Source organism: Salmo salar, chromosome ssa13 (assembly GCF_905237065.1).
Source record: "Salmo salar chromosome ssa13, Ssal_v3.1, whole genome shotgun sequence".
NCBI classification, from domain to species: Eukaryota; Metazoa; Chordata; class Actinopteri; order Salmoniformes; family Salmonidae; genus Salmo; species Salmo salar.
Window position 1 is genome coordinate 54257179 of NC_059454.1, and position 20782 is coordinate 54277960.

The 20782-nt window shown below is 40.0% G+C and overlaps 1 protein-coding gene across 1 annotated transcript in view; it reads right to left on the minus strand.

The window, feature by feature from the left end:
• Positions 1 to 18340, minus strand: part of LOC106567420 (ankyrin repeat and KH domain-containing protein 1-like) — a 68878-nt gene extending 50538 nt beyond the window's left edge. Inside the window, 1 exon segment of the mRNA XM_014136647.2 lies at positions 17883 to 18340. Coding sequence (XP_013992122.1) covers positions 17883 to 18152 — 270 coding nt within the window. The 5' untranslated portion in view covers positions 18153 to 18340.
• Between the last annotated feature and the right edge of the window lie 2442 nt (positions 18341 to 20782).

Below are 20782 nucleotides of genomic sequence, written 5' to 3' on the forward strand. Positions count from 1 at the left end.
CTCCAGTAACAACATCTGCCTTTACCCTCCAACATCACTGTAAAAAATCAAGAGATTTCTTATAATTATTTCCAAAGATATATTTATGACTTGGTTTCCGTAAGCTGGTAAACGATGGCTTTTGGCAGCATTTTCTTTTTTTAAGCCGATAAATAAAATTGCTGGCCCCAAAATGTCCATTCCAAAATAATGCTTTTTATTCATTGATGGAAATACCAGTTGATGTGCTCCAAATATATTTCATAGGCTAATAAATGTTAAAACTGCTTGGAAATTAGAGTACGGTGTGTGCGTGCTTCAAGCAAAAGACGCAAAGTCCTCACTTCAGCTAAGTGTACCCCGACTGGGTAAAATTGGTGAAGATTGTGTTGATTATCCCCGTTTCCAGTGGGCCGCCGATACGGGATTCTTTTCCCAAAAGAGTCAAATCGAGGCAAATTGTGTTCGGCAGGTCCGGTCCTAGTAGTTCTGCTGCCGCCCTAGGCAAGATCCACATGTCGCCCGTGTCATGTATAGTATAAATACTGTGATTGAATGGATTGATAGACTAATAATGCGTATCATGTGCATTTAACTTGAGCTTATTCAGTAGCACTTGGAAACAAATGATTCACATCAGAGCGTTACAATCACTAGGTAGCCAACTGCCTGTAGTAGGAAACAGAGTTATCAATAAACCACACAATCATTCATATATATATATATATATATATATATATATATATATATATATATATATACATACATATATATATATATATATACATACATATATATATATATACATATATATATATATATACATATTATATATATATATATATATATATATATATATATATATATATATATATATATATATATATATATATATATATATATACATACATATATACATACATACATATACACATACATACATACATACATACATACATATACACACACACACACACACACATATATATAACGACACAAGCCACGACCCCACCATATTTCAAGTTACAATATTCATAACATTTACTAACATCATCAAGTAGAAATGTAAAAACCGTGAGAATTTGAGCGTTGGAAACAAGTGCTTTCATAAATGCATGGCGCAAGCCTCGTTTCACAAAAGCATTGTAAAATAAGGTCTCGCTCAATGAACCAGCATTAACGAATTATGTTTATTTAGATAACTTATTTGCTTGTCCAACATCAGTTTTAGAATTTCTTCATTTTGTGGCCACTTAGAGTGTCCTCCTTCCACTGCTGTGGTGCTGAATTGCAGCGGGAACGGGAAGTGGGGCGGGCCGGCCCGGCCATGGCTAGAAGGGATCCAGCTTGTCAAATTAACGTCACACATTGCATTTTAGCTAACCCGAACCCTTTTCCTAACCTTAACATAATTCTCTTAACCTGCTATGTTAATTATCCTAACCTGCTGCTTAAATTCTGCTAACCTGCTACAAAAAGTCAAATATAGCGTTAAAATATATTTTTTCCATGGCAAACAAGACACTGGGTGATTTGCGCCGTCTCAGTGGACTAAATCATTGTGGAGGCTGTGGGGAAGGCACAGTCAATCACTCGAAGACATGTGTTACTGAAATTGTATATGGTTCTATTACATAAGAATAATGGTGCAACAATAATTAAAAATTATATTATAACGAAAGCGCTTTCTCCCACATTGGATAGCGGTCCCTGTCCGTGGTTCTGAAACATCAGCGCTCTGTTCCAGCCCTTTTCCTAGACCATGTTGCTATAATAGCAAAGTCCAGCTGCATATTACGCTACTGCTACTCACTGTTTATTATCTATGCAGTCACTATACCCTACCTACATGTACATATTACCTCGATTAACCTGTACCCTAGCACATTGACTCGGTACAGGTAACCCCTGTATATGGCCTCGTTATTGTTACTTATTTTTTTTCTTTATGGTTAGGGGCTTGTAAGTAAACATTTCACAGTAAGGTCTGCACCTGCTGTATTTGGCGTATGTTACAAATAAAATGTGATTTCATTTATTCGTGTTGAGAACAATGTGGCGGAGACAGCATCAGAGTTAGGAGATGAGAAATAGCCCTTGCCTTAATGTTCTAAGTAAATTGAGGAGAGGAAACCAACTTAATTAGGTCTACAATATATAGGCTACCTGATAAACAATTTCACAAATGTGTCTGTTTTTAATATTTGCTATGCTGTAATAAAGGTTTTACACTTTTTCATTAGAACAGACACTCTGAAATTAATTATAATTTATTTAGTGTTTACACTGTTCCAAATTGTTCAATTGTATTTTTTTTAAATAATAACAATAACTCATTTTTCTTGATCTTCTAATTGTTATTACTACTATTATGATCATTATAATAATAACTAATGCCATTATCATTACGAGGCTTAGTATAGCAGCCTTGTATAACCAATCGAGCTGCAGGGTTAGAGCACATCCTGTTTAGTCTTAATACCATAACTTACTTAGGCATATATTTCAATACTTACAGTTCATTCGCAAAGTATTCAGACCCTTTGACTATTTCCACGTTGTTACATTACAACCTTATTCTAAAATGGATTAAATAAAAAAACTCAATCAACACAAAATCCCCCCCCCAAAAGGCACATAAAAGTATTCACACCCTTTGCTATGAGACTCAAAATTGAGCTCAGATGTATCCCGTTTCCATCCTTGAGATGCATCTACAACTTGATTGGAGTCCACCTGTGGTGATTTCAATTGATTGGACATGATATAGAAAGGCACACACCTGTCTATATAAAAGGTGCTACAGTTGACAGTGCATGTCCGAGCAAAAACCAAGCTATGAGATCGAAGGAATTGTCCGTAGAGACAGGATTGTGTCGAGGCACAGATCTGGGGAAGGGTACCAAAACATTAATGCAGCTTTAAAAAAGTCCCCAAGAACATCATTCTTAAATGGAAGAAGCTTGGAACCACCAAGACTCTCCTTAGAGCTGGCTGCCCGGCCAAAATGAGCAATCAGGCGAGAAGGGCCTTGGTCAGGGAGGTGACCATGACCCCGATGGTCCCTCTGACAGAGCTCCAGAGTTCCTTTGTGGAGATGGGAGAACCTTCCAGAAGGACAACCATCTCTGCAGCACTCCACCAATCAGGCCTTTATGGTAGAGTGTCCAGACGGAAGTCACTCCTCAGTACAAGGCCCACAATTGCCCGCTTGGAGTTTGCCAAATGGCACCTAAAGGACTCTCAGACCATGAGAAACAAGTTTCTCTGGTCTGATGAAAACAAGATGGAACTCTTTGGCCTGAATGCCAAGCATCAAACCTGGCACCATCCCTACGGTGAAGTATGGTGGTGGCAGCATCATGCTGTGGGGATGTTTTTCCAGTGGCAGGGACAGGGAGACTAGTCAGGATCGAGGGAAAGATAAACGGAGCACAGAACAGGGGAGATCCTTGATGAAAACCTGCTCCAGAGCTCTCTGGACCTCAGACTGGGGCGGGGTTCACCTTCCAATAGGACAACAACCCTAAGCACACAGCCAAGACAAAGCAGGAGTGGCTTCGGGACAAGTCTCAGAATGTCAGCCAGAGGCCAGACAAAACCCCTATCGAAAATCTCTGCAGAGACCTAAAAATAGCTCTGTAGCAACGCTCCCCATCCAACCTGACAGAGCTTGAGAGGATCTGCAGAGAAGAATGGGAGAAACTCCACAAATACAGGTGTGCCAAGCTTGTAGCATCATACCCAAGAAGACTCGAGGCTATAATCACTGCTGAAAGGTACTGAGTAAAGGGTCTGAATACTTATGTAAAGGTCATCAGTTTTTATTTTGTATACATTTGAAAACAATTCTAAAAACCTGTTTTTTGCTTTGTCATCCATGTGTGTATATTGATGAGGAAGAAAACCAATTCTATCAATTTGACAATAAAGCTGTAATGTAACAAAAGTGGAAAAAGTCAAGGGGTCTTAACACTTGCCAAATGCACTGTATAAATATCTGGAATATTTCAATTTTGGAGAATATCTTATAAGATTCAAAAGGCACTCGCACATCTGAGCAATCTTGTTACAGGTGCATGGCAACAGTTGAAACAGGATGAAGGAGAAAATAAAGGAAACCGCACACTGCTCTTGATAGTATCACTGATATTTAATAAGCTTACATATCGGCCTAACGGCCTTCGTCAGAGCTTTTGTGAATTTTCTGAAAACAGCACCTCTATGTAGACCTAGCCCCACCCACATCCGTTCCACGTATGGAAAGGGGTTGGAGGCGAAGGAAAAATAAATAAATAAGTGCTACCAAACATAACAATATGGCATTTCACAAATATTACAAAAGTGTATAGACAAGACGCACCGAACACGTCCATAAAATCACAACGAGGACATAGCAAGTTTTCATTAATCATTGGGTACATCATACGAAAAACCAAAGTAATCTTGAATAGGAACATATTTTAAATTCACAACATAACATACATAGGCATTTCATCATTAAGTCCTTTAGGAAATAATGTCTGGAGGGTGAAAATCCAAAAACATTCTCTTTTGCTCAGAGTATTATTAATATCACCTCCCCTGTCTGATATCTTGACTTTCTCTATACCACAAAATCTAAAGGTAGAAATGTCATGCTTTTGGTCATTAAAATGTACTGCGACTGGATAATCCCTGTCGTTTCTCCTGATTGAACTTTTATGTTCACTAATTCTCTGTTTGAGAGAGCGGGAGAATATCTTATAAAAATGGGTTGAAGTTATGTATAGTACCCCTAGGTGTAAAATAGTCAATAATGGCTACATCTGTGAAAGTGTTAAACTGTCATGAGGAGTACAATATCGGCATATATATTTATTACGGCCAACAAAATGTTAACTATTAAAATCAGATCCAACAATAATATCAAGGGGTTAGAAATCAAGGGCTTCAAAACAAAAGGTGTAAGCTGAGGATACATGCTTTCTTTTAAACCCACAATTTCGATCCCTCCACAGCCTCAGAGGATCTACATGTTTTTTGTAACCTCTCTGGTTTACAAACAAATGATAAATGCACCAGATCACGTATTGGATCACTAAATACAATTTCAACATTACCGTGTAGTTTACCAATAAAATGCAATGACGGTGATGGACATAGTCGGTATAAGTTAAAGGTCGACCGATTATGATTTTTCAACGCCAATACCGATACCAATACCGATTATTGGAGGATCAAAAAAAAAACGATACCGATTAATTGGTCGATTTTTTTCCCCTTTATTTGTAATAATGACAATTACAACGATACTGAATGAACACTTATTTTAACTTAATATAATACATCAATAAAATCAATTTAGCCTCAAATAAATAATGAAACATGTTCAATTTGGTTTAAATAATGCAAAAACAAAGTGTTGGAGAAGAAAGTAAAAGTGCAATATGTGCCATGTAAAAAAGCTAACTAAGTGCCTTGCTCAGAACATATGAAAGCTGGTGGTTCCTTTTAACATGAGTCTTCAATATTCCCAGGTAAGAAGTTTTAGGTTGTTGTTATTATAGGAATTATAGGACTATTTCTCTCTATACGATTTGTATTTCATATACCTTTGACTATTGGATGTTCTTATAGGCACTTTAGTATTGCCAGTGTAACAGTATAGCTTCCGTCCCTCTCCTCGCTCCTACCTGGGCTCGAACCAGGAACACATCGACAACAGCCACCCACGAAGCAGCGTTACCCACGTAGAGCAAGGGGAACAACCACTACCAAGTCTCAGAGTGAGTGACGTTTGAAACGCTATTAGCGCACACCCGCTAACTAGCTAGCCATTTAAACATCGGTTACACCAGCCTAATCTTGGGAGTTGATAGGCTTGAAGTCATAAACAGCGCAATGCATTGCGAAGAGCTGCTGGCAAAACGCACGAAAGTGCTGTTTGAATGAAAGCTTACGAGCCTGCTGGTACCTACCACCGCTCAGAAAGACTGCTCTATCAAATCATAGAGTTAATTATAATATACTGCTCAAAAAAATAAAGGGAACACTTAAACAACACATCCTAGATCTGAATGAAATAAATAAATCTCAAATACTTTTTTCTTTACATAGTTGAATGTGCTGACAACAAAATCACAAATGGAAATCAAATTTATCAACCCATGGAGGTCTGGATTTGGAGTCACACTCAAAATTAAAGTGGAAAACCACACTACGGGCTGATCCAACTTTGATGTAATGGCCTTAAAACAAGTCAAAATGAGGCTCAGTAGTGTGTGTGGCCTCCACGTGCCTGTATGACCTCCCTACAACGCCTGGGCATGCTCCTGATGAGGTGTCAGATGGTCTCCTGAGGGATCTCCTCCCAGACCTGGACTAATGCATCCGCCAACTCCTGGACAGTCTGTGGTGCAACGTGGCGTTGGTGGATGGAGCGAGACATGATGTCCCAGATGTGCTCAATTGGATTCAGGTCTGGGGAGCGGGCGGGCCAATCCATAGCATCAATGCCTTCCTCTTGCAGGAACTGCTGACACACTCCAGCCACATGAGGTCTAGCATTGTCTTGCATTAGGAGGAACCCAGGGCCTACCGCACCAGCATATGGTCTCACAAGGGGTCTGAGGATCTCATCTCGGTAACTAATGGCAGTTAGGCTACCTCTGGCGAGCACATGGAGGGCTGTGCGGCCCCCCCAAAGAAATGCCACCCCACACCATAACTGACCCACCGCCAAACCGGTCATGCTGGAGGATGTTGCAGGCAGCAGAACGTTCTCCACGGCGTCTCCAGACTGTCACATGTGCTCAGTGTGAACCTGCTTTCATCTGTGAAGAGCACAGGGCGCCAGTGGCGAATTTGCCAATCTTGGTGTTCTCTGGCAAATGCCAAACGTCCTGCACGGTGTTGGGCTGTAAGCACAAGCCCCACCTGTGGACGTCGGGCCCTCATACCACCCTCATGGAGTCTGTTTCTGACCGTTTGAGCAGACACATGCACATTTGTGGCCTGCTGGAGGTCATTTTGCAGTGCTCTGGCAGTGCTTCTCCTGCTCCTCCTTGCACAAAGGCGGAGGTAGCGGTCCTGCTGCTGGGTTGTTGCCCTCCTACGGCCTCCTCCACTTCTCCCGATGTACTGGCCTGTCTCCTGGTAGCGCCTCCATGCTCTGGACACTACGCTGACCGACACAGCAAACCTTCGTGCCTCAGCTCGCTTGTTGTCTATTCCATTTGCACAACAGCATGTGAAATGTATTGTCAATCAGTGTTGCTTCCTAAGTGGACAGTTTGATTTCACAGAAGTGTGATTGACTTGGAGTTACATTGTGTCGTTTAAGTGTTCCCTTTATTTTTTTGAGCAGTGTATAATAAACACACAGAAATACGAGCCTTAGGTCATTAATATGGTCGAATCCGGAAACTATCATTTGGAAAACAAAACGTTTTTTTTTCTTTCAGTGAAATACGGAAGCGGTCTGTATTTTATCTAACGGGTGGCATCCCTAAGTGTAAATATTGCTGTTACATTGCACAACCTTCAATGTTATGTCATAATTATGTACAATTCTGACAAATTAATTACAGTCTTTGTTAGGAAGAAATGGTCTTCACACAGTTCGCAACAGGCAGCCCAAACTGCTGCATATACCCTGACTCTGCATGCACAGAACGCAAGAGAAGTGACAATTTCCTTAGTTAAAAGAAATTCATGTTAGCAGGCAATATTAACTAAATATGCAGTTTTAAAAATATATACTTGTGTATTGATTTTAAGAAAGGCATTGATGTTTATGGTTAGGTACATTGGTGCAACGACAGTGCTCTTTTTCGCGAATGCACTTGTTAAATCTTCACCCGTTTGGCGAAGTAGGCTGTGATTGAATGAGAAATTAACAGGCACCGCATCGATTATATGCAACGCAGGACAAGCTAGATGAAGTAGTAATATCATCAACAATGTGTAGTAAACTAGTGATTATGTTAAGATTGATAGTTTTTTTTATAAGATAAGTTTAATGCTAGCTAGCAACTTACCTTGGCTCTTTGCTGCACAGGTAGTCAGCCTGCCACACAGTCTCCTCGTGGAGTGCAATGTAATCGGCCATAATCAGGGTCCAAAAATGTCGATTACCGATTGTTATGAAACTTTGAAATTGGCCCTTCCGATTAATCGGTCAACCTCTAGCATACGTATCCCGAAACAAAGAAATTATCAGTCCAAATAAATTTGCATAGAAAGTTAGCAAAAAAATGGATTCGTTTTTCCTATCATGGAAAGGAAAATACCTGTCTATTTGTGGAAAAGTCACCCTGATTAACTCTTTAGTCATATCCCAGTTTACCTATTTGCTTATGGTCCTGTCTACACATAGCGACCGTTTTTTTTAATTATATGAGCAAAACATATTCAATTTTATTTGGAACAGCAAGCCAAACAAAATTAAAACAGGCCTATTTATATAATGAATATGAATTTGGAGGGCAGAAATGATTAAATATTAAAGCATTAGACCTCTCACTAAATGTGCCAGTCATACAAAAGTTATACTTAAATCCGAACTGGTTCTCTTCCAGATTAGTAAAAATGTCTCACCCCATGTTCACGAATGGCCTTTTTCACTTTACTGTTCACTTTCGGTTATTTGAAAACGAAATCTCCAAAATATCTAAAATATATTTAAGAGATACAGTATACTGTTTGGACACCTACTCATTCAAGAGTTTTTCAATATTTTGACCATTTTCTACACTGTAAAGTAATAGTGAAGACATCAAAATAACACATACGGAAAAAGTAACCAAAACAAGTGTTAAATCCAAATATATTTTAGCCACCCTTTGCACACTCTTGGCATTCTCTCAACCAGCTTCATGAGGTAGTCTCCCGGAATGCATTTAAATTAACAGGTGTGCCTTGTTAAAAGTTAATTTGTGGAATTTATTTCCTTCTTAATCCATTTGAGCCAATCAGTTGTGTTGTGACAAGGTAGGGGTGCTATACAGAAGATATCCCTATTGATGTATTATATTAAGTTAAAATAAAAGTGTTCATTCAGTATTGTTGTAATTGTTATTATTACACACATACATATACACACATATATATATACACATATACATATATACACACACACACACACACACACACACACACACACACACACACACACACATATAATAATAAAAATACACAAAAAAATAAGGTTTTTTTTTTTTTATAAAAAAACAAATAAATAAAATTGGCTGATTACTTGGGATCGGCTTTTTTTGTTCCTCCAAATCGGTACTGGTATCGGCGTTGAAAAATCATAATCGGTCGACCTCTAATTGTAACATACTCTGTTTCACGGAAACATGGTTCTCTTGGGATATACTGTTGGGTTCTCAGTTCATCGCGCAGACAGGAATAAATATCTCTGATTAACGACTTATGGTGTAATTGAGATAACATACAGGAACTCAAGTCCTTTTGTTCACCTGACCTAGAATACCTCAATCAAATCCCAATTGTATTACCTCCCAAGAGAATTCTCTTCGGTTATAGTCACAGCCGTGTATATCCCCCCCCCCCCAAGCTGATACCCCGATGGCCCTCAAAGAACTTCACTAGACTTTATGCACACTGGAACCCGCATATCCTGAGGCCACATTTATTGTAGCTGGGGATTTTAACAAAGCAAACAAGGAAAAGAACGCCGAAATTCTATCAACACATTGACTGTAGTTCTCGCGCTGCTAAAAACACTCAACCACTGCTACTCCAACTTCCGGGATGCCTACAGGGCCCTCCCCGCCCTCTCTTCCGCAAATCTGATCATGACTCCATTTGGTTCCTCCCTTCCTATTAGGCAGAAACTCAAACAAAAATAACCTGTGCTAAGGACAATTCAACACTGGTCTGACCAATCGGAATCCACCACTCTTCAAGATTGTTTTGATCACGCAGACTGGGAAATGTTCTGGGTAGCCTCCAAGAATAATAACATATATACTGATACGGTGACTGAGTTTATCAGGAAGTGACTTTTGAAACCTACCCTAACCAGAAACCGTGGATAGATGGCAGCACTCGCTCAAAACTGAAAGCGTGAACCATTCCATTTAACCAAGCAAGGTGACTGGGAATATGGCAGAAAACAAACAGTGTAGTTATTTCCTCCGTAAAGGCAATCACTCAAACAGGTAAAACGTCCGTATAGAGACAAAGTGGAGTCGCAATTCAACGGCTCAGATACGAGACGTATGTGGCAGGGTCTACAGACAATCATGGACTACAAAGGGAAAACCAGCCACGTTGCAGACACCGACATCTTGCTTCCGGACAAGCTAATCACCTTCTTTGCCTGCTTTTAGAATAACACAGTGCCACCAAGGACTGTGGGCTCTCATCAAAGCTGGGACTGAGAGACTGAAAAACAGCTTTTTTCTCAAGGCCATCAGACTGTTAAATAGCCATCACCAGCACCTTAGAGGCTGCTGCCCTATATACAGACTTGGAATCACCGGCCACTTTAATGTTTACATATAATCCATTACTCATCTCATATGTATAAACTGTATCTAAGTCTATGCCACTAACATTGCTCGCCCAATATTTATATATTCTTAATTCCATTAGGTGTGTGTATTGTTGTGAAATTGTTAGATATTACTGCACTGTTAGAGCTAGAAACACAAGCATTTCATTACACCCGCAATAACATCTACTAAATACGTGTATGTGACAAGATTTGATTTAGTAAAAGACCAAGTCCATATTATGCCAAGAACAGCTCAAATAAGCAAAGAGAAACGACAGTGTGTAGATGGGTGAGAAAAATACATTTTGAATTCAGACTGTAACACAACAACATTTGGAATAAGTCAAGGGGTATGAATACTTTGCACTGTATAGGCCTACTGCTGCATTGGCCTATAGGCTATGAGTTCCATGCGCTCTTTTCTTTAGTCGCCAATGGATCCCAGTATATCAATGTGTCCATATGGCAGACTGGTGATCTAACATTAGTTGATTATAATTTTGAAAAAGTTATTATTGAAATGAAACTTTTCCACAAAAATGCGCATATAAAAATCTTAACTGGCACGCAGAACGGTAGAAATGGTAGGATACATTTTAAGCTTCCCCAAACTTGAAACTCACGTGCCGACTATGAAGTCATAAAATAATTGCCTCTATGTTTCCATGGTCGGATTCTGCGTATAGGCTACTTTGAAGCAAGGTAAGACATGCCACATAATATGAAATAAAACATTCAGGTTTCAAACAATTAAGTATGGTTTCAAATTGCATACTGCCTCCAGCTCACATTGTAAAGTGGTGGGTGATGTGCTTGATAGCCGGTTGGCTGAACTTGAATGGGAGGCTCGCTTCAATTACCAGTTGAGAAAAAAATAATTGTTGCTCTTTTTAGTTGTGCACCAAAACTGTTAATAACACAGATTGCATTTAGAATTGTTGCACAATAAATGGGCTTATAAAATCACGTTTTACTCCAGCAGCAACCAGCTGAGGTTTGAGCAGGAGAAATCCCGCTCAAAATAGGATCTGTATGCTGCAAGCGTTCGACAGTTATGTTGGATAACTAACGAAAATACACACAATATAATTCCACAAAATTATGCAAATTATACTATAGGCCGATAAGCATGACAGTCAAATGTATTTACATCAACTGGTATTTACATCAATGACTAAAAAACATTTTTGCAACAGGATTCTTTTCTCCTGGTCATTTTGGCCGGCAACAGTTTAATTTTGCGGCTTTCCATTTACATTATATTTTTTTACAAAAGTCAGAAAGTTGATAGAAACCCTTTAACAGCTGACTAAAATAATTATTTCTCAAAATGTTTTCCCTGGCTAGAAGTCAACGAACCTGCATGAAATACCAAAATGCGGAAAAGGAAAATGAGAAAATGGGTATAAAGTGAGGTCCAAAAATATTTGGACAATGACATTTTTAGTTATTTTGGCTCTGTACTCCAGCACTGGATTTGAAATGATACAATGACTGAGCAGGGTCTGACATTAATGGGCCATTAATGGGCCAGTAAAACCATGTGTTGGGCTAGTGGATCTCGTCTAGAGGTCGACCGATTAATCGGAATGTCCGATTAATTAGGGCCGATTTCAAGTTTTCATAACAATCGGTATTTTTTTTTACACCTTTATTTAACTAGGCAAGTCAGATTAAGAACACATTCTTATTTTCAATGACGGCCTAGGAACGGAGGTTAACTGCCTTGTTCAGGGGGGATTCAGGGATTCCGTTTTGCAACCTTCCGGTTACTAGTCCAACGCTCTAACCACCTGCCTTAAATTGCACTCCACGAGGAGCTTGCATGGCTGGCTGACTACCTGTTACGCGAGGGCAGCAAGAAGCCAAGGTAAGTTGCTAGCTAGCGTTAAACTTATCTTAACATAATCACTAGTTAAACTAGTAATATCATCAACCATGTGTAGTTATCTAACGTGTCCTGCGTTGCATATAATCCAATCACATACTACTTCGACAAACGGGAGATGATTTTACAAGCGCATTTGTGAAAAAAGCACTGTCGTTGCACCAATGTACCTAACCATAAACATCAATGCCTTTCTTTAAAATCAATACACAAGTATATATTTTTAAACCTGCATATTTAGTTAATATTGCCTGCTAACATGAAATTGTGTCACTTCTCTTGCGTTCATTGCACGCAGAGTCTGGGTATATGCAACAGTTTGGGCCACCTGGCTCATTGCGAACTAATTTGCCAGAATTTTACGTAATTATCACATAACATTGAAAGTTGTGCAATGTAACAGCAATATTTACACTTAGGGATGCCACCCGTCAGATAAAATACAGAACGGTTCCGTATTTCACTGAAAGAAAAAACGTTTTGTTTTCGAGATGATACTTTACGGATTCGACCATATTAATGACCTAAGGCTTGTATTTCTGTGTGTTTATTATATTAAGTCTATGATTTGATAGAGCAGTCTGACTGAGCGGTGGTAGGCACCAGCAGGCTCGTAAGCATTCATTCAAACAGCACTTTCCTGCATTTGCCAGCAGCTCTTCGCAATCCAATGCGCTGTTTATGACTTCAAGCCTATCAACTCCCAAGATTAGGCTGGTGTAACCGATGTGAAATGGCTAGCTAGTTAGCGGGTGCGCGCCAAGTGTTTCAAAAGTCACTCGAGACTTGGAGTAGTTGTTCCCCTTGCTCTGCATGGGTAACGCTGCTTCGAGGGTGGCTGCTGTCGATGTGTTCATGGTTCGAGCCCAGGTAGGAGCGAGGAGAGGGACGGAAGCTATACTGTTACACTGGCAATACTAAAATGCCTAAGAACATCCAATAGTCAGTTATATGAAATACAAATCGTATAGAGAGAAATAGTCCTATAATAACAACAACCTAAAACTTCTTACCTGGGAATATTGAGGACTAATTTTAAAAGGAACCACCAGCTTTCATATGTTCCCATGTTCTGAGCAAGGCACTTAGCTTTCTTACATCGCACATATTGCACTTTTACTTTCTTCTCCAACACTTTGTTTTTGCATTATTTAAACCAAATTGAACATGTTTCATTATTTATTTGAGGCTAAATGGATTTTATTTATGTATTATATTAAGTTAAAATAAGTGTTCATTCAGTATCATTGTAGTTGTCATTATTACAAAAATAAATAAATAAAAATGTAAAGCATTTAAAAAAAAATAAGAATAATAAAAATATATATATATATAATTTTTTTTTTATATAAAAATCGGCGGATTAATCGGTACCGGCTTTTTTGGGTCCTCCAATTATCGGTATTGAAAAATCATAATCGGTCGACCTTTAATCTCGTCTGTCGCTGGCCTGACCAGGCCAGTACTCAGCCCATTTTGATGTTTCAGTTTGACATTTACCTGCTCTATTGCAGTCTGCCATTGAAGACTACACGCAGAAAAGTCATGCTATTTGTACTTGAGCAGTACGATTGGCCGTTGATTCAACCACTCTCGTCGCAACTCACATCTTTAGCACTCGAGCAGTACATGAATTGATGCATTCACACAGCCCACATGAGCTGTCCAGAGTAAAAAGAAGCACTCATCAATCCACTTGCTGAGCTTATTTATTATAGGGAAAGTGACTTACAAAAATAAACCTTCAATTCTGAACATACTGTTGATACTGTAGCCACTAGCCAGATGGATATCTCTTTTGAAATAGACCTTTCTTAAAAGGGTCAACTACTTATTTGGGATGTACAAAAAATTTGACATACCTCGGAAACAAAAGTTAACTGAATGTAATTAATATAATTCAATTTGAAATAATGGTCTTACATTGCTAAATTATATTACACAGCTTTTTAATACATACCATAACCAAACGTCACCTATTACTATCTATCTATCTATATACACATATAGATATATACACACACACACACACATACTCACACACTGCTCAAAAAAATAAAGGGAACACTTAAACAACACAATGTAACTCCAAGTCAATCACACTTCTGTGAAATCAAACTGTGCACTTAGGAAGCAACACTGATTGACAATAAATGTCACATGCTGTTGTGCAAATGGAATAGACAACAGGTGGAAATTATAGGCAATTAGCAAGACACCCCCAATAAAGGAGTGGTTCTGCAAGTGGTGACCACAGACCACTTCTCAGTTCCTATGCTTCCTGGCTGATGTTTTGGTCACTTTTGAATGCTGGCGGTGCTTTCACTCTAGTGGTAGCATGAGACGGAGTCTACAACCCACACAAGTGGCTCAGGTAGTGCAGCTCATCCAGGATGGCACATCAATGCGAGCTGTGGCAAGAAGGTTTGCTGTGTCTGTCAGCGTAGTGTCCAGAGCATGGAGGCGCTACCAGGAGACAGGCCAGTACATCAGGAGACGTGGAGGAGGCCGTAGGAGGGCAACAACCTAGCAGCAGGACCGCTACCTCCGCCTTTGTGCAAGGAGGAGCAGGAAAAGCACTGCCAAAGCCCTGCAAAATGACCTCCAGCAGGCCACAAATGTGCATGTGTCTGCTCAAACGGTCAGAAACAGACTCCATGAGGGTGGTATGAGGGCCCGACGTCCACAGGTGGGGGTTGTGCTTACAGCCCAACACCGTGCAGGACGTTTGGCATTTGCCAGAGAACACCAAGATTGGCAAATTCGCCACTGGAGCCCTGTGCTCTTCACAGATGAAAGCAGGTTCACACTGAACACATGTGACAGACGTGACAGAGTCTGGAGACGCCGTGGAGAACGTTCTGCTGCCTGCAACATCCTCCAGCATGACCGGTTTGGCGGTGGGTCAGTCATGGTGTGGGGTGGCATTTCTTTGGGGGGCCGCACAGCCCTCCATGTGCTCGCCAAAGGTAGCCTGACTGCCATTAGGTACCGAGATGAGATCCTCAGACCCCTTGTGAGACCATATGCTGGTGCGGTTGGCCCTGGGTTCCTCCTAATGCAAGACAATGCTAGGCCTCATGTGGCTGGAGTGTCAGCAGTTCCTGCAAGAGGAAGGCATTGATGATATGGACTGGCCCACCCGTTCCCCAGACCTGAATCCAATTGAGCACATCTGGGACATCATGTCTCGCTCCAACCACAAACGCCACGTTGCACCACAGACTGTCCAGGAGTTGGCGGATGCTTTAGTCCAGGTCTGGGAGGAGATCCCTCAGGAGATCATCCGCCACCTCATCAGGAGCATGCCCAGGCATTGTAGGGAGGTCATACAGGCACGTGGAGGCCACACACACTACTGAGCCTCATTTTGACTTGTTTTAAGGACATTACATCAAAGTTGGATCAGCCTGTAGTGTGGTTTTCCACTTTAATTTTGAGTGTGACTCCAAATCCAGACCTCCATGGGTTGATAAATTAGATTTCCATTGATTATTTGTGTGATTTTGTTGTCAGCACATTCAACTATCTAAAGAAAAAAGTATTTAATAAGATTATTTCTTTCATTCAGATCTAGGATGTGTTGTTTAAGTGTTCCCTTTATTTTTTTGAGCAGTGTATATATACATATAGAATGCATGTAAACCTAGGCCCTGCATGACCCTAATGCATTTACAAACTACCCCATGTAGAAATTCTGATCCGGCCAGTAGATCTTTGGCCAACTGGCCTGACTGGGCCAGTGATAAAAAAAAGTTAACATTGGACCCTGCTATGAGGTTAAAGTGCAGACTGTCAACATTAATTTGAGGGCATTCATATCGGGCGAACCTTTTAGAAATTAGAGCACTTTTTGTGCATTTTGTAAATACATAGTTTTTGTAAATAATGTACTGTCATTGGAGTCACTTTAATATGAATATAATATGTTTCTAAAATCTTCTACATTAAAGTGGCTGCTACCATGATTACGGATTATCCTGAATTGAGAATAACGATGAGTGACAAAGTTAGAGGCAAAAAGACCATAACCCCCAAGACATGCTTACTCCTCACCATTACCAATAACGAGAGATTAGCATTTGATGTGCCCTTGAGCAAGGTTCTGACTTGAGAAGGTACAGCTACGACCAGAAGTTACTTTTTCGTAGCAGGTTTGGACAATTTATGCAGCATGTTAGGATAATTAACGTGGCAGGTTAGGAAAACAGCTAGGGTTAGCTAAAATGCTCTCCTAACCTGCTACGAGAAGCCACTTCCAGTCGTACCTGTACTCCCTCAAGTCACAACCCTTCAGCAAGTAACTTAACCCTAATTGATCCAGGGTCACCGTTGATAATGGCTGACCCTGGCTGTGACCCCACTCTCTAAGGGTGTCTCATGACCAGTTGGGATATGCAACAAACAAAAAAACGTTCCAATTAACACATGCGTATAACACACACTTGTACAAGTGTGAAATAGGTAAAATAAACACCGACAAAATTATTATTAAGTGTACACAAATCAAAAATTCTGGCAATTCTGTAGTTCATTTTTGCTCATCACATGAAAAGGTACCCATTCCAATGTGCGAGTGTGTTGCCTTGATCCTACAAATAAATGTTTCACATTAATTGATCATACATATGAGATTCGTTATTTTAATTACAAAACCTAAACAATAACATGTCAACATGAAAATTGTTAGAGACCAGAATAGGTAGAGGAAATAATTTGCCAACTCTAAAATGTCACGTTTGATTTGATCACTGGGGCATTTCTAACCCCTGAAGTTACTGAATGATGTTGCATCACCACCACTCGAGTTAACGTCTTCACTGACAGCTCAACGTAAAGCTTGTAGCAAACATATCAGGCTGTGTTGGGTTTGGTAAGTGTGCCATCAACCCTAGCGAGGTACCTGTAAAAATGCATAAAACTACGTGTTAAGTCGTGAGGACTTGTTACTGTAACTACTTAGCGTGCTATTCTGAGAGGAGGGAAAATGTGCCTTGCCAGCTAACGTTGGAACTAAATAGACAACTGGGGTGACAGTGAATAAGCGGATGTATGATTGCATGCCAGTTATTATATCTAACAGGAGCTAGAACGACTTGTCTTCACTTACCTGTTCAAAACAATTGTCTAGTTTGACATAAACACGCTAACAAACGTATACCTAATCTTAGCTACCTACATGTCAATCATTTGCTAGCTAGTTAGCTAGCAGTTGATGGCGCTGTGTGTGTGCTGCCACAGTACTACGTTAGGCCTAGGTCGAAGCCTCCGCCAAAATATTGCTCATATCACGTCAAAATACAAAACATGTCGCAAGCTTGGTAGCCAATAGACTCTGCAAACTATCAGCCAAAACACAATAAATCTGACTGATACTATTTTAGTTGATAGAAGAAAGGAAGGGGGGTTAATAATATCGTCGAAAGGAACGGGCTTTTCGTAGGGAACGTTGACTAACATTTATCTTCTTGCCCAGTTTCGCTGGGTTAGCTAGCATGAGTGGCTTACCTCAGATACTTCATCATCGTCGCTGCCAGATCCGGGGCCAGAGGAAAGCACGGCGGCCGCAGCGAGTTTGAAATCAAGCCTGTCAGCTGCAGGCCCACCAGCCTCTCCAAATAAGCGGACTTTCTTTCCACCAACACCAATCCCTAGGCCCCCGAGTCTGGCTCCTGGTGTGGTTCCAAGCCCCATTCCAGAGGATCGCGGAGTCACCGAGTCAATCTCGTCCTCGAAGCCGTCCGTCAGCATTGCCGCCCCGGCTACTGCATCCTGCATACTTCCCTTAGTATTTTGTATTCTAATTAACGCAATATTGTCTTAAACTTTCTTTGGGGTTGTTGCTATTTTAGTAATTATGTTTATACTTCAGAAAAATCCAGAAACTCTCCTGAATCGAGAAGAGATTCTCTTTTCCCCTAGCCATTAACTTTCTAACAACCTAACTACTTTGACCAAGTTGTATCTTACCCCGCCTCCATTCAGAATCATGCATATTATTGGTCAGGAAAATATAATACCGACATATGGTTGGATAGAATGTGGTTGGATACGGTTTGTCAGAGTAACGCACGCGACGTCAAGGTAGGTTTACGAAAAGGCTTTGCTATTTAACGCCTTGAATATTTGGAAGATGATTGGACCCTTGCACTGTATTAAAAAGTCCAACTTTCGTGATACGCCAATCATTGCACCTATCAATAAAACAGTGCACTGTGTTAGTAAATGTATTGCCCACAGACTTCTCATGGGTATATAGCCAATGCAATAATAAGTGGTTACTTTGTTCCAGTTTCATGTCAGTCACTGCTACCAATTAATGCATTTGTCTGTCCACTGTTCATTCAAACTCTCTGAAGCATGACACTTTTAATAGACCATAAAAGCAAGCCCTTTTCCAACGCCTCCGGTGAGGTTGGCATATGGGTCGCGGCTGAGGCTTGTGGGGCAGGAAAAGATCAAACGGGATATTCCATATAACAGTCTCATGGAACAAATGTTGGTGACTGTAAGCATATGCAGAATGTGTCACTGGTATGCATTATCATCTGTGCTGGATGGGCACTATTACACAAACACCTGCTTTAACAAGGTCAAAGAGGTCTCTTTCAGAATGAGCCATAAGTATTACCCTGCCGATCATTACCTGAAGAAACTCAAAAAAGACATTAACATTAACTGTACTTTTTGTGTTGAGCATCCAGAAACAGTTTCGCATTTATTTTGGCATTGTCTACATGTAAAGAAATTATGGCAAGATATTTATAGTTTTATAATTGTTAACATTCTTGATGACTTTTGTTTAATATAAGGAGAACGTGCTGCTCGGTTTTAATGATAAAGATGTATTTTTTTACCTCAATCAAATTGTGCTAATGGAAAAATTTCATATTCATAAATGAAAATTCACTAATAAAAAAAACACTCTTCCATGTTTTCTATAAGAAATTCGAGCAGTACATTAAGACCATTCTACATTCTTTCCATGAGAAAGCTGTTAAAACAATCAATACATGTGTATCTTTTATGGTCTTTGTATAATCTGTAATTTGTTGTACCCCTAGCATATGTTATCATTCTCTGTTATAATACTTATTGTATGTATACTGGTGTTTCTGCAATAAAAATAAAAGACCAAAAAATGGATGGGGACTATTGAGTATTCTCAGTCAAGCCACTCCCCAAAAAACACCAGTCAGTGCCATGGTTTCACACTTTCCTCTACCACAAACCCCTTTTCAATCATACTTGAGGCTGATATTTTTTTCAAAGAGGGCCATATGAATAGCATTCACAATCATGTTTGACCATTTATTTCAGGAACAAATATGTAACTGCCATTAAACAACTTATATTAATTGTAAGTAAGGGGTATATTTCATCACAGCAATGTTATTTCTCTATATTACACACAAAAAAAACGTAATGCAAAGGGAAACAGATTTGATCTAACAATTTTGAATGTAACTCATGCTCAATTGAGAATCTCCTTTGAAATAACATTTAAGGACTAGCCTTAATCTGTCCAGCAAACCATGTATTTACACAAGTTAAGCATGTGTAAAAAATATGTAAGTGCCAAAATATAAATACGTACAAGTCTAAACTGACTACATTAAAAACAAACACAGAGCATATTTTACACACGCTACATTTAAAATATACACATATTCAAATTTCACTAGGAATTCAGAAGATCTACCCCCCTCCACCTAAATCTGGCAACCCTAAAATATATATTTTCTAAGTATACTGACTGTCATTAGCAGGTAAATACATTTACAATCCCTGTTAATCTCTGGACATGCACGTTATGGTGCCAATAGTCTGAATGACACAAGAGGACAAGTGAGCTGGTGTAGACTAATGCAGAGGTCTCCAACTTCAGTCCTGAAGAGCTACTGTGGAATGCAGGCTTTTGTTCCACCCCAGAACTGATTTCTAGAACCTCAATATTGGAATCAGGGGTCCCGAGTGGTGCAGCGGTCTAAGGCACTGCATTTTGCGTCACTACAGACCCTGGTTCGATTCCAGGCTGTATCACAACCGGCCGTGACTGGGATTCCAATAGGCCGGTGCACAATTGGCCCAACGTCATCCAGGTTAGGGTTCTGCCGGGGTAGGCCGTCATTGTAAATTAGAATTTGTTCTTAACTGACTTGCCAAGTTAAATAAAAAAAATGTGCTGAGCTAAAATAAAAGCTTGCAAACCCAGTATAGCTCTCCAGGACTCAGGAGTTAGATATATCCTTGCTAGAAAGCATAAGGGACCAGTGTTGTCTAAGACCATAAGGACCAGTGAGCTGGTGTAATTTTGACAGCATGGTAGTTGGTATAAGCTTTAAGGCATGAAAGGCCAGTGAACTGGTGCAGTCGTAGCATAGGTATCATTTCCAGGTCACAATGTG